Genomic DNA, 14,987 nt, shown 5'->3' with positions numbered 1-14,987 from the left:
GAGCGTAAAGCAGCTGCTTACCAGGAGCAGGAACAGCAGCAGCACCAGCAGAAACAGCACGGTTTCTGCGATGGCGCTCGCTGTAGCGGCACGACATTGTTGCTTGATTCTTGCGCTCCACTCAAAGACGAATTAAGTGGACCACTCTGAACGGTAGAGCCCATGCCCCGGAGTCTACACCCCGCCGGCAGTCCGTCTACGCTGCAGGACATTCTGGAATGGCAAGTGAGAGAGAGAGAGAGAGAGAGTGAGCGACGAAAACCCAACGGAAACCGCACATTTACACGTGTTTCATGCACTGGCGAGATTTGCTTTTTGTTTTAGCTGCTGGCCAATGATCCTAGCCCTTTTCGCGGGACGGGACCTCACTTGGGTCGTCCCAATACCTACCCAATCTTGAAGAAGCGATGGAAGTTGTTTTGCGTGTCAAACAACTTCAGCTTATGAGCGTATCGTTAGCGAGACAGGGCTGACACCGGTCGCCCTTCGTACCACAAGCGCCATCGCCCACACGAACCACACCAGGAATGCTTTCTGCAAAAAAAAGACAAACAACGGAGCGGAGGCAAAGAAAAATAAAAGGGTTAACAAAATCGCACTCGCACTAGATGTAGTGTTGCAGTATGATGCTAACGAAAGGGGAGACAAACGAAGCAAGGTAAAAATAAATACAGCAAATGAATAAATCATCACAACTAAAGGAACAACGACGGCAGCTAGAAATTGGTTCGACGATCGATTCTTACTAGAAGAAACACAGAGAGAGAGAGAGAGAGACGAAGTCGGTTTGTGAATTATGAACGAATCGACGATGGCTTACCGCTAGCGAACGTTCGGCGACCTCATCAAGCACACTACCGGCACGACCTAATAGTGGATGCTTGTTGTTGCATGAGTCAGATCAGAACCAATCGATTCTCAAGCTCGCTTCCGTTCGGGAGCACAAAATCTTCTTGCACGGAGCAAGGGGCACAGCAAAAAAAGCATAAAAATATATCAACAAAATAATAATAAACCTCAAACCGGTCGATTGCTTGTCACACTGCACTGGCAACTGTGGGAATCAGGTCAACACGGTTAATTAAGGGTTCGAACCGAATCTCGTTCGGCCGATGATTTTTTTTTGTGTCCTTTTTTGTAGAACATACAGCGAGGAACCAAACAATAGGACCACCTAATTTTGTTTGAAATACAAAGTTTAAAATTACAAAATATTGCTTTCATTATTAAGAGCATCGTCTTAGAATTATATGAATAAATATTTTCTAACCTTCATGTAGCCAATGTTATGAAAATATAGCTAAACATGTAAGACATTTTATTCTCATGTAATGATTTGGTTGTTTTGACATATTGATGATGCCATTTGGGATGATTATTGCAGGGTTCTAGCAGAAATATCGAAAGAACGAGTGTAATAACAAAACCGATTTAAAAGTGATCCTATTGAACTGCCCATTTTCTTAAATAAATCTTCTCCAATAGAATCTATTCTAATTGTCTACCTCACTATCACACGGCTGGTCTTTCACACAATTAATTCTATTAAAATTCCTTATAAAAATAAACCTCAGAGAAAGCTTCCATTCACAATTGCATTTCATCAGTATGCTGATGTACGCAAGTCATAAATATTAATCAGTGCATACGCTCGTTTAATTGCAACCATACATCATGCATTGCTCATACAGTTGGGGCATGAAAATTTTATGTTTCGATTAGGTTTATTTTTTTTCATCCACTGGTACACATTTTATTTGAATGCTCATCGCGCAACTCATTGATTTCCCCGGTCCACTTCAGCTCGGGTTAACTCGAACTCCCGAGATAAGCGAACCCTTTTTTTCCGAAAATGCAATACAATTTTAATAGCATAAATGGTGCTGTGTATCGCAAAATTAAATCGATCTCGCAACCACGCTGCGCCTCATCTGTCAACAGTGAATGGAGGCGCCCAGTACTTTACCCACCATCACCAGCAGCAGTGGAGCCGCCCAGTCTTTTACTCGCCAGCAGCAGTGTTGGTGCTGGTTCGCGCTACTGCTGTTCAGCCATCACGGTGGGGCTGACGATGCGGACGATTATTTGCCTGGCAATCGATACCATTAGCATAAAACACAACATAGTTTCGCACAGCGCCGCGAGATTGCATAAACGACAACAACATCAACCGTTTTCCACGAAACCCGCCGACGCGTCCGCGTCCTCGTCCCATGGGAAAGATTTACTCCACCGTCCGGGCCGCTCGGTGTGCCAGTTTGACGAAAAGCCTTTTGACTTCTCACCTTCTCACCGTCGGTTCTGCACGCGGCGAAGGACCACGTACGTGGTGTCGTTAGTGGTGTGGTGGATGTGATCAAACATCGTCATGTTCCGCAACAAATCCTGTCGTCGGGGAGGAACGTTTTCCACCACCACACAACGTCCTTGTGTGTGTGTGTGTGTGTGTGTACGCATGATGTGCCCCGTGTCGTGTAGGCATAAGGTAAAGTTTGCTGGTGCGTACGATTAACACATCTGCCACACACCACCACCTCATTACGGATTAACACCCATCGCGACGCTCCCCAGCGCTCGAAGGAGTCTTCGGTGTGCCCGTGCGCTGCTTTTGCTTGTCGGTGGCGCTGGCTGGGAACAGCTTTAAAAAATTGAATTCCGTGGAATCCGTGCCAACGTTACGCGGTCGGTAGGTGGGATGAAAAAAAAAAAAAGTTTAAACACTTGCTAAGCGTGCTGTAAGCAACGCTTGAAAAGGCTCTCGGAGAGGTTAAAGCACTTGGTGCAAAAGTGGTGTCAAGTATTTTAAAAATTAATACTCGCTCTATAAATTATGCCAACGTTTCAGCGGAATTGTGGAATGGTGGTGTTAATGTAGAAGAAAAATGCAATAAATCAATTTTATATAATCGCTCTAATTAAAAAGTAAGAGAAACATAAGAGACAATATACAACTTATTGGAAAACTTTTACAGTGATTGACAAAAGAATAGGAACACCTAAATAAACTTTATAGTTGGAGGCTTATGCTAGGTATAATCATTCCATAATATTGTCCATCCATTCCATAATAATTTTAAATTTCACTCATAATTTTGTGTTCGTTTATGAGTTACCGAAACCCCGTATAACTTGTGACAAATCAGGCCTGGTTTTATTGCTAAAACATTTTTTTAGATGGCCGAGCAATATCGTGTATAAGTTTAGCAGACTAAAGACGCTGAGCTAATCAAGAATTAGTATAATTTTTTTATTCGAAGGATAGTCTTATCGTCAAGCCGTGAAACTCAAATATAAATAAAATTAAAATAAATAGTCTTATTTTTAAATTGATATTCTCAAGTTTCCTAAGGTCCTTTAATTTTATTTTACAACAAAACAAAATGGTCAATATGTTCAATTTCTGTACCTTAGCCTCATTTTTCAGAGCTTAACTAAGTTTGTTTATTTAGGTCCACTCAATGTTTTGCCCGTCACTGTAAATTTTACGAACCAAAAGGGCGACACAACTAACACGACTAACGTACAACGTAGAAGACTCTTGCTGAACTCACCTGTTTTGGTACAAACGAATTTTCACTCATAAAAATTCGATCCGGTTCCGTGACGCTTACACTCCCGAGTCCGGCTAGTATATCCGCCACTGGTCGTTACCCCGTCGTTGTTAGGACCGTTTATGTTAGCATATGTGAGCAAATACCCACACACACACACGGCTTCTACTATTGCTACTGCTTTCGTTTCGGTCGTTAGTAGAAAATAAAGCGGTACAAAAAACAGGCTTTCCTTCTTGCGTTCAGTTATCGTCGTTGTTGCGTTTTGACCAATCGGTGTTTGTTTTGGTATGTTGTGATTGCTTAGCTCCTTTTGGTGCGTTGAGAAAATAGTTAACCCCCGTTTTTGATGCTCGCTTTTCGATTCGATGCTTCTTCTTGCCGGCTTGATCCTTTACAGCTGCTCCTCCTTCGGCGAGTTCTCACTTGCGCACTTGTCGTTACCGTTGACGCATAATACGCGGTGCAAAGCAGCTCTCGGTGCTACACGGTTATTACTGCCCGCTGGTCGCGGCAATCCTTCCTGTTGCTTGCACGTTCGACCGCTCTAGCGATGGTCCTAGCTCTAGCGATACTGCCGGGCTGCCAACCATCCAGGCGTCGATGTCGATGTTGAGAGGTGTGAGGTGGGTTCGGAACCTACACTTCTTCCATTACGTACGTTGCTAGGTAGTCTGCTACACTGCCATCGTAAGCTCGTGGATGAGCGAAGTTAATCGATGTCACACTCGGATTGACGTTATACCGGAACCACGAACATAACGGAACGCGAAAACTCCTTGCGTGTGGCGGGTCTGTACGGATGGGGCGGATTGTGGTCGTCCCCGCTGATGGCCAAGATCGATGTACGCTGTTAAATCACAAAATGTCGCTGCTTTAGCACCACGGTCACGGACTCTACATCAGGTCACCGATTAAGGATAACTGCACGATCACACACTTGAACGCTCCGCCGATAAGCCACTGAGTGTAATGAAGTATTGCACTATGTTCTATGTTCTAACAGGCCTTATGCTTGAACTGATGTGAAGAAAAATAAGGAAAACACACGCTTAAACAATTGCTGCACACAGACACGTTATTCGCAAAGATTTCAAAAGCACAAGTTGTATGTAGATGACCACAGCGATAACACTAGTCGATGAAGATTAGGTTCAACACATCCGCACCGCCAACAGTACACGAGCACTAACAACACCACAATGAGCAGGGAAGCGTACTGGGAGGTTAAACTCATCAATATAACAGTGACAGATGTAGTACAGTGCTCGATATAAGAATAAGTCTAGCGCCGTGGGCACATGTTGCCCATGTAAGGTTCCTTGTAGGTCAGTAGGCCTGCATCAAAAGTAAAGTCATGGCACTTCCTAGCCAGTGGTCCGATTAAAAATGCTTTCGCATACACACACCACCATTCGCTTGAATTAAACTGTGTGCTTTCTCACTGTCTCTCTCTGTTTTTCCAACACAACCACTTTCTCGCTCGCTCTCATCCTACCTGTCTCACGGGGATAGTATTTACAGTGTGCCTCATTTTTTCGTTCGCATTTTCTTTCTAGAGCCCTGTTTTTAGAAGATCTGCTCTGTAGCAAAATCACTAAGTAGATGATTTTAACATTAAAAAAATATAATTATAAAATTGTCAGAAATGTTTGCTTTTTTTCATACACACCCGTCAGTAAAACCTAGGGATCCTACAATACTACTCTTGTAATCATTTTCTCTCTCGCTCTCACTTTCCTTTCTTATATTACTATTTGTGTCTTGAGTTTCTCTATCTCTCTTTTTTGGTTGTTGCTGCTATTGTATATGTTCGCTTTAGTGCATATGCTCTAATAGCGTCATTGTGGCCCAGCAAGCCACACCAAATCTTTCACCAGCGAACGTTGATAAGAAGATGCTGGCCCTGCTCAACCGGAGGAGTGCGCCTATCCTTCCACATCTACAATGGAACCACCGCCACCGCCATCACCATCACCGCTAGAGCCATTATCATTATCGCCATCATCATTATTTGGTTCATCTCATCCGTGTATGGGGTTTAACAAAAGAAGCGTGGAGAAAGCGAGAGAGAGAGAGAAAAAAACACATTCTTTTCACTTGCTTTTGATACACTGTGCTGTGGAACACACATGCCCACGCAAATTGTTGTACACGAATACACGCGCACACGGGTACACGGGTACACACTAATCAGGACTTTGATTCCTGATATCATCCGGTGTGTAAAGCAACGTCTTACACACTTGGGGCTAGGCAGATTCAGTAACCAGGATTCTCCAAGGACTTCAATTAATGTTGGGAGGAGAATGGTTAGATATAGTTAACATTGCTCTGCACCGTACTGTAAACCGAAATACAATTGAATTCTTCATGTAAATTGTATAGCCAGGCAGCTTTTCAATCACTCCAACACAACCGCAACTTAAAAATGAGTAATACAAGCACCATATTCACAGCTCCACAGGAAACACACACGGAACACTACGATGGATCGGATCAAGCGGAGCATGTAGTACAGCTTGCTAAGGTAGCACATTCCACTCTTTCGAGATGTTGCTTATAGAAGCTGACTTACAGAAAACACTCACTGGACCTCGCTCCACACACACACACACACACGAAACAGGAACGGAACAATGAAGCTTTCACTAAGATCCGTATGGGCGGCCACACAGCACCGACCATTTAGCCTTTGCCACACCAGACCAGGAAACTAGGTGATACCGTACACGTACGGTTTGAGTATGCTGGATGCGAGATCCAACGAGCCAACAAAAACCACCACCGAAACACACACCGATAGCACCGATTTCCTTCCGCACAGATTTCGGATCCCTTTGCTGCCTGCACGTGTTTTATTTGGTGGTCAGGTCGAACATACGAAAAAAAACCCGCCTACGAATATGACCTTACCAGCAATGCACGGAAAAAGTGCTTCTCTACCGACGGACACCTGCACTCGCGTAGGGTGTAAGGTTTTCAAGCGAATTTCCCAAAGCTTGTGCGAGCGCCCAAAATGTTCGTTCGTTTTTCCGTGGGGCGAAACAAAAACCAATATGGCGTTAACTATAATACACCACACGCACACGTACGCAACACTACGCGCATACACACGCACACACGGCTACGGTGTGGAATTGAATGGTAAATTGGTGGGGGGGGGGGGGTAGAGGGAGGTAGGCGATGGAGAAAGGGAATATAATAATAACACACTCACACACACACTTGAACGCATCCATACAAGGGAGCGTATCACATGCAGAAGTTAAAAAACACTACCGTCTCCATCGAGGGAGATTTCCACGCGTTTTCCTTTTTTTCTTTGCTTTCCACTGCTCTCTCTCTCTCTCTTGTTTCACCTTACTCTCGCTCTCTCACACAAGAGATTTTCCCCATCGCTGGACAGGCTGGAGAGTATGTGTGTGTGTTTTTTTTATCTTTTGCTCCTTCGTACTTCTTCCCAGTGTGCTCAAGGGGGTTCCGTTTTTTGACAGCTCCAACAATCGTGCGTGTGCCTGTGTATGTGTGCATAAAGTACATCGGGAACGGGATTCACTCACTAGCACCAGGATGTTCGATATCACAAACGAGTTTAACGTATCTGTATGCCATAATCCGAACTATATTCCTGTTTACTTCCTTCTGCCGCACCTTCAATCACACACCTGGGCTCGTACCGACGCGCGCGTTTGGATGGTGGGCCCATCAGAAAAAGGGTGCAATTATTTTTAACTGCTAACCACTGACACTACTTACTAGTCTGCTGGCACTATACTAACTCCGATCGGCGCTATGCCCTGGCTGGCGGTGAGAGAATTTTTCGTGGAAAACTCCCTTCACTGAATCTCGCTCGCAAAGTCCTCGCTACCACTTTGCAGGCGTTCAGGTGGTTTTTCTCGTGTTTTTTTTTTGTTTTGTTGGTTAACTCTCTCGCACGCTCTCGCGAGCCGTAAAAGAGCGCCAATGGTTTTCCACCTTTTTTGCCACAAAGAAGCCGAGCCGCGTGCCGGGAGCGGGTGGTTGTTGGAGCAAACAGTTTTTTCCCGTGAGAAAGTGAACATCTTACACCATTACAGCGGTGCGATGTTGTCCGGATGCTTTCCCACACACATCACCCTTTTTCACGCTCGCTCACGCTGTCTCATCGTATCGTTCACATACACACAAGCAAGAAGCTCGTCATCGCACTCTTGGAATCGCATCCTTCAGCTCGTAGTGCTCGCACACTAGATGCTTTCAGCCAAGAACCCATTTGGAGTGTTTGTGGCCAGTGGATTGTGGCCCTTGCACAATCATTTGTTTATAAGTTTCGAATGCACTTTTAAAGCCCACTACTACAAACCATTAATGGAAAGTCCTCTATCTGCTCGGTGCGTACGTATTCCGAACGCAAAAGCCGCCACACAGCTCCCGCCAGCAATGCCAACAACACACATTGAAAATGTGCCCCAAGATGTGTGCACCACTTATGGGTGTGAGCTGCTGCTGGTGGATAAGGAAAAATGTATATATTTCGAGAGAGAAATTTTTCCCACCATCTTTTCTCTCGATCGCTTCGTTCGATCCCGCTCTCCCACTTTCACGCAGACTTGTTTAATACACGCGTGTTGGCTTACATCAACAATTGGAAAATTTATAACCCTCCTATCAGCATCAGCAGCAGCATCTCTCCGATTGCTTGCATTTCCCTTCCACCAGGAGCGAATCAGATTCCTCCGGGAAATAAGCCAGTGCGCTCCATAAAGCAGCTGCTTGAATGAAGCACACGTTTTGTGGTGTTAGTTTTAAGTGTTGTTATGAATTCCTTCCAATAACATGCATTGCAATAGCTCCGGGGTAACGATAGTCGTGGAACGGAACCCTTGGCTGCGACGGTTTGAAATAGATTATAAACTATGACTTACGTGATGTAATTCTGAAGATTTAGATGTTTGAAAGGCTAAAAGAGGAAATAGTTTGTCAAAAGAAGGATTGTTTGCATTTTACCTAGAAACCTCAAGACTTGTCTATCGTTGTTGATTCCCTTAACTTAATTTAGCTGTAGCTGAATAGTCCCTACAGTTGAACTGGTCTTAGTCTCGTCGTGTCATTAACCAGCTCGATTACCATTATACAACGAAGCTGTAATGATTAACCTTTTTTTTTTTTTGAACCATTAAGTCAAACACACATTTCTCTAGTGTATTAACAGATGCTGAAGAATTTTGAAAATTTTTGCTGATTTAAAGCTGATTAAAGGATGCTTGGAACTTTATGGTGTCTAGTTTTTCAGCTGTAGCTGAAAATATGCTTCAAATTTAGAGAAGTAAACCAAAAATTTTAAATCTTTTCATATGGGACACTAATTAACCTAAATTTAAAAATTGAATAGCAGAACAAGCAATTCATAAAATCATGTAAAAAATAATTTTCCATTACCACCATGCACGGCGTAACGCTCAACGTAACGCATAACGCTTACCGCTTGAATTCTTTGACAGCTGTCATGGGAACGTAAACAACTTCCCAAACACGTGTGTGCCGCCCGCATTGTACGGTCGCGTATTAATACCGTGTGCTGTTTGTGTTTTTAGTTAATTTAATCTAGAAAATGGTTGCCAACAAAGAAAAGGCAGTGAAACGAAAAGCATCCATTGCAGAGGCAAAGGCAGAACAGACCGTCTCGAAACAGGAACCGGAAGATTCGAACGAAGGTAGCAATGAGGAGAGCGACTATGCATCGGACGAGGTACGTTTACCGGCATTCGCTGTACCGATTACCGTGCAGTGAGTTGTTTGATGTGGTCAATTAATGTGCTTTCTTGTAGGAAAACCTTCTCGGAAACATCAATAACGAAGGCGAAGATAGTAGTGATTCGGATGGGGAAAATGACTCCGAGGAGGATGATGATGATGAGGTGTTGAGCTTCGAAAGCCTTGGCTCGGATTTGGATGCAGATTCCGATGAAGAAGTAGGTGCTAGGCTGGAAGCGATCGAGAACGACGATGATGGTGAGGGTGAGGATGCCGAGGATGAAGAGGAGTTCGATTCGGCCGATGATGTAAACAGCGACAGCGAGTCGGAAGAGGAGGACGAGGAAGATACGGAGGAGGATAGCATGGAAGATGAGGATCTTGATGAGGAGGAAGAAGTAAAAAAAGTGCAAGAATCCAAACCTGCAAAACCCGCTGAACCCGCTAAGCCTGCCAAGCAAACCAAACCAGCCAAACCTGCTAAGCCCGCCAAAAAAGAACAGAAAAAAGAGGTAACCCAGGACGAATCGGACGATGAGGGCCCTCTTCCAGAGGACGATGATGATGATGATGTTGGGCTAAAGCTTGGCCGCATCGAAGATGTGCTTGGTACGGAGGAAAAGAAAACGCGTGGCTTAAGCGTCTTTCCAACGCTGCCCAAGAAGAAGGGCAAGGCGAAGGATGAGTACGCCGCCGGGGACACATCGGACGAGGAAGACATCCGGAACACGGTCGGCAACATTCCGATGCACTGGTACGACGAGTACAAACACATCGGGTACGATTGGGATGCGAAGCGCATCATCAAGGCGAAGAAGGGTGATGCGATCGACGATTTCCTGCAGCGCATGGAGGATCCAAACTTCTGGCGCACGGTGACCGACCCACAGACGGGCCAGAAGGTGGTACTGTCCGATGCGGACATCGGTCTAATCAAGCGCATCATGTCCGGGCGCAACCCAGACGTCGAGTACAACGATTACGAACCGTTCATCGAGTGGTTCACGTCGGAGGTGGAAAAGATGCCGATACGCAACATCCCGGACAGCAAACGGTCGTTCCTGCCGAGCAAGGTGGAGAAGCAAAAGATTGGCAAGTACGTGCACGCGCTCAAGATGGGCTGGATGAAGACGAGGGAGGAAAAGCGGCGGCTGGCCCTGCTCCGACGCATGCCCAAGTTTTACATGCTGTGGCAAACGGATCACGGGAAGGAGGATATGCGCCGCATCCACGACCATGTGGTCGCCCCGAAACGGGCACTGCCGGGCCATGCCGAGTCGTACAATCCGCCACCGGAGTATCTGTTCGACGACAAGGAGCTGGCCGAGTGGAAAAGGCTGGCGGCTGAACCGTGGAAAAGGAAGCGTCCGTTCGTGCCTCGGAAGTACAGCAGTCTGCGGGAGGTGCCAGCCTACGGAAGGTACGTTAAGGAGCGTTTCTTGCGCTGTCTGGATCTGTATCTGTGTCCGCGCAGCCGGCGATCGCGCGTTGCCGTTGGTCCGGAGTATCTGGTGCCGAAGTTACCGTCGCCGCGTGATTTGCAACCCTATCCGACGCTGCAGAACCTGATCTACAAGGGCCACACGAACATGATCCGCTCCATTAGCGTGGAACCGAAGGGCGAATATCTGGTGACCGGGTCGGACGATATGACGGTGAAGAGTAAGTGCTCTACTTATTTATGTTTAAAAATCGCATTGTTTTAATCTAAATTCATCTTGCGAATCACAGTTTGGGAAATCTCGACCGCCCGTTGCATCCGCACGATACCGACCGGGGACATTGTGCGGTCGGTGGCCTGGTGTCCGAACAGCAAGATATCGCTGGTGGCCGTTGCCAGCGGCAAGCGCGTACTGCTCATCAATCCCAAGGTGGGAGACTATATGCTGGTAAAGAAAACGGACGATCTGCTGTCGGAAGCACCCCGATCCGATACGGTTGACAACGAGCGCATCAAATCGGCCATCCAGTGGTCCGAGGTGACAGAGGAAGAAAGCAAGGCGGGCATCCGTATCGTCATCACGCACTTCCGCGAGGTGCGCCAGGTTACATGGCATGGGCGAGGTGATTACTTTGCCACCGTCATGCCGGACGCGGCCTATCGGTCCGTCATGATCCATCAGCTGTCCAAGCGTCGGTCACAGCTTCCGTTCTCGAAGAGCAAGGGTCTGGTGCAGTGCGTACTGTTCCACCCGGTTAAACCGTGTCTGTTTGTTGCGGTACGTAAACGCCGAACGGGAAGGTGAAGAACGTGGCAATTAAAAACCATAAATTTCGTTACAGACCCAGCGGCACGTCCGGGTGTACGATCTGGTGAAGCAGATGATGCTGAAGAAGCTGTACCCGGGCTGCAAATGGATCTCCAGCATTGCCATCCATCCGAAGGGTGACAATCTGCTGGTGGGCACGTACGAGAAGCGCTTGATGTGGTTCGATCTGGATCTGTCCACCAAACCGTACCAGCAGCTGCGCATTCACAATTCGGCCATCCGTGGCGTGGCGTTCCATCAGCGCTACCCACTGTTTGCGTCCGCTGGTGATGATCGCAGTGTGGTCGTTTCGCACGGCATGGTTTACAAGTAAGTGTGGGAAACCGTGGGAAACCAAAAAACCAGTTCCACCCGTAACATATTTATTGTTGCTTACCTTTTTTAGTGATTTGCTGCAAAATCCGCTGATTGTACCGTTGCGCCGGTTGAAAAACCACGAGGTGGTGAACGACTTTTCCGTGTTCGACATCGTGTTCCATCCGACGCAGCCGTGGATCTTCTCGTCCGGGGCAGACAATACGGTGCGCTTGTACACGTAAAGTTGGTCGTTCGAAGTATTCCGCAAAGCATACTGATTTGTTTCCATTTCTTCAATAAACTATTTCTTAATGCACTGCTTTATCAACAACAAAAAAAACTCCGATGCGTGTGCGTTTCATTTTCTAGCGTAAAATGTGGTTGTTTCAGGGATGTCAAACTAATTTAGTTCACCCAGCATTTACTCATAATGTTACCAGTCGAAGTCAGCAAGGTTAGAGCCTTCAGTAAGCTGGTACTTTGTCTTCAGCTCATTGATCCTAAAATCCAGTCGTAAGGACATCGCGTTTCAGTCGGGCATTTGGTTCGCACACTGTCGCCGATGTACGACTGATGGTGTAGATGTCACTCGCGAAAACGTGCTTCAGATTTTGAATCCCGGATACCGGGTCATCCCATGATCACGGATCACGGTACTCTAATTCTCGATTACGGCTCTAGGATCTCTGGGTGATATAGTAAGTGTTTTGTAATCTCACTTTAAGTGGGCCTTACGTGGTCCGTTGAACTTTTAAAAAAAATATCGGAAATATCGGTCCTTGGTACGAAGGATCGGCCGGAGTAGGATTTTATTCGCGGTCCTGTCATATGAAGGATCGAAACCCCAACCATCTTCGCCAACGATCCTCCCAGTATTTTCTTGGAATATTTTAAGCAGCATCTTTTCTTGGAATATTTGGCATCTTGGAATATTTTAAATACACTAAGATTCTAAATAACTCTGAGAGATAATAACTCACTATAGTGAGCGAAACTCACTATAGTGAACGAAACTCACGCCAGTGAGGAGCAACAACCGATCACTTCTCACCTAAGGACGTTCATAATGTGAGTAACAGGATCATAACAAACGATCCTAAACATGATCTTTATTGCTTATGTCACAGTGTGAGTAGCCGCAAGATATACTTACATTTCGATACAATGATTACTAATGCACTGTTCCTGGCAGATGTATGCGTATATCCATTAGTAGGATGTATTTCGCACGCCGATTACTACCACATGCATTCTGAGTCATTCGTGTGTCCGGCATCGTCCTGTGCAGATCGTTTATCTTTGTTTTATCCTCGTTTTTCGATTAAAATATGGTGCGTGTAGTTCAACTGTGATTTGCTTAAAAGACCGTGTCGACTAAATGATCCAACCACTTCACTCTTTCACATCCCCACAAAGCGTGAGGTAATTTCGATTCAGGTAGGACAGGCCGGATGCCAGATCGGGAATGCTTGCTGGCAGCTGTTCACCACCGAGCACGGCGTCCAGCCCGACGGAAAGATGGCCGCTGGCATGCCGATCGAGGAAAACATGGCCGCCTTCTTTCAAGACACTCGCTCCGGCCAGGTAGTGCCACGGAGCATTTTTATCGATCTGGAAGAGTCCGTGATCGACGACATCGGGAACAGTGCGTACCGGCAGCTGTACCACCCGGAGTACATGATCATGGGCAAGGAGGACGCGGCGAACAATTTCGCCCGGGGCCACTACACCGTGGGCAAGCAGATCATCGAGCGGGTCTCGAACACGATCCGCAAGCTGTCGGAGCAGTGCGGTGGGCTGCAGGGCTTCCTGCTCTTTCACTCGTTCGGTGGTGGCACCGGGTCCGGGTTTACCTCGCTGCTGCTCGATCACATCGCGCAGGACTTTGGGAAGAAGTGTAAGCTCCAGTTTGCGGTGTACCCTTCGCCCAAGATCTCGACCGCCGTCGTCGAGCCGTACAATGCGGTGCTGTGTACGCACGGCACCATGAACACGTCCGACTGCTGCTTCATCATGGACAACGAGGCCACGTACGAGATATGCTCCAAAACGCTGCAGATCGACCGTCCGCAGTACACCGACCTGAACGCGCTCGTGGCACAGGTCGTGTCGTCGGCCACCGCATCCCTCCGCTTCAAGGGCACCATGAACGTGGATCTGAACGAGTTCCAGACGAACCTGGTGCCGTATCCGCGCGTGCACTATCCGCTCGTTTCGTACGCCCCGCTCGTGTCCGCCTCGAAGGCTTCGCACGAGAGCAGCTCGGTGGCGGAAATTACGAACGCCTGCTTCACCGCGGAAAACACGATGGTCAAGTGTGATCCACGGCACGGGAAGTACATGGCCTGCTGTATGCTGTTCCGGGGCGACGTGGTACCGAAGGACACGAACGAGGCGGTCGCAGCGATCAAGACCAAGCGGCACATCAACTTTGTCGACTGGTGTCCGACCGGGTTCAAGATCGGCATCAACCAGCAGGCACCGTCCGTGTTGCCGGGCAGTGAGCTGGCCAAACCGAAGCGCGCCGTTTGCATGCTGTCCAACTCGACGGCCATCTCGGAGGCGTGGGCCCGGCTGAACCACAAGTACGATCTGATGTACAAGAAGCGTGCCTTCGTGCACTGGTACGTGGGCGAGGGTATGGAGGAGGGCGAATTTTCCGAGGCGCGCGACGATCTCGCCTGTCTCGAGCGAGACTATGAGGAGGTGGCCGGCGATACGGTCGCATCCGGGGAGGAGTTTTACGATGATGAGTTTTAGTGGTCGACTTGTGTAAATGAGCCCATTTTTACAATTTTAACGTGATGATGGTGGTGCTACGAGGTTCAATTTTGTGTGTGTGTGTGGTCTCTGTCTTATTGTGTACAATAAATGTTTGTGACCACTGCTGCGCTTTTCGCAATTGAGTCTATAAGTTTAAGTCTCATGTGCGCATAACAATGTCCAGAAATCTGTCGTCCGTTGTGGCTTGATGGCAAGGCGAGATCGCTTAAATGGTGAGGTGCTCGGTGGGGTCTCAGACCACCATCTACGCCTGTTGATCTTCATAGCCCATCGATAATATCATCTCCCAGGGAAGCGTATAGCTGTTCGTTTAACTGATGGTTTTTAAAATTCATCGCTTCCTTGAGCT

At 47.1% G+C, this 14,987-nt stretch overlaps 3 protein-coding genes across 11 annotated transcripts in view; 2 read left to right on the top strand and 1 right to left on the bottom strand.

Moving 5' to 3' along the window:
• Window positions 1–8,094, bottom strand: part of LOC118511379 (regulator of G-protein signaling 17) — a 39,521-nt gene extending 31,427 nt beyond the window's left edge. The window contains exons 1-4 of one of the 9 annotated variants that reach the window (XM_036054376.1): window positions 7,897–8,094; window positions 3,552–4,571; window positions 391–534; window positions 22–213 (exon numbers count right to left, since the gene is read on the bottom strand). In XM_036054376.1, the coding sequence (XP_035910269.1) occupies window positions 22–212 (191 nt within the window). In that variant the 5' untranslated portion in view covers window position 213; window positions 391–534; window positions 3,552–4,571; window positions 7,897–8,094. Of the gene's footprint in view, window positions 1–21; window positions 214–390; window positions 535–3,551; window positions 4,572–6,129; window positions 6,408–6,467; window positions 6,612–7,114; window positions 7,847–7,896 lie in introns of those variants that run through there. The other 8 variants (XM_036054377.1, XM_036054383.1, XM_036054380.1 and 5 more) reach the window with 8 other exon arrangements.
• Window positions 8,095–9,049: 955 nt separating this feature from the next.
• Window positions 9,050–12,194, top strand: LOC118511376 (ribosome biogenesis protein BOP1 homolog). The gene is made up of 5 exons (XM_036054370.1): window positions 9,050–9,282; window positions 9,362–10,949; window positions 11,019–11,506; window positions 11,571–11,866; window positions 11,943–12,194. The coding sequence occupies exons 1-5, from the start codon at window positions 9,145–9,147 to the stop codon at window positions 12,094–12,096; spliced, it is 2,664 nt and encodes an 887-aa protein (XP_035910263.1). The 5' UTR covers window positions 9,050–9,144; the 3' UTR covers window positions 12,097–12,194.
• An 875-nt stretch (window positions 12,195–13,069) lies between these two features.
• Window positions 13,070–14,768, top strand: LOC118511372 (tubulin alpha-8 chain-like). The gene is made up of 2 exons (XM_036054366.1): window positions 13,070–13,185; window positions 13,271–14,768. Exons 1-2 carry the CDS (start codon window positions 13,183–13,185, stop codon window positions 14,612–14,614), a joined length of 1,347 nt encoding a protein of 448 aa, XP_035910259.1. The 5' UTR covers window positions 13,070–13,182; the 3' UTR covers window positions 14,615–14,768.
• The last annotated feature ends 219 nt before the right edge of the window (window positions 14,769–14,987 follow it).

Source organism: Anopheles stephensi, chromosome 3 (assembly GCF_013141755.1).
Source record: "Anopheles stephensi strain Indian chromosome 3, UCI_ANSTEP_V1.0, whole genome shotgun sequence".
NCBI classification, from domain to species: Eukaryota; Metazoa; Arthropoda; class Insecta; order Diptera; family Culicidae; genus Anopheles; species Anopheles stephensi.
The sequence above is the reverse complement of the archived record's forward strand: the minus strand, read 5'-3'. Positions and strand labels throughout refer to the sequence as shown.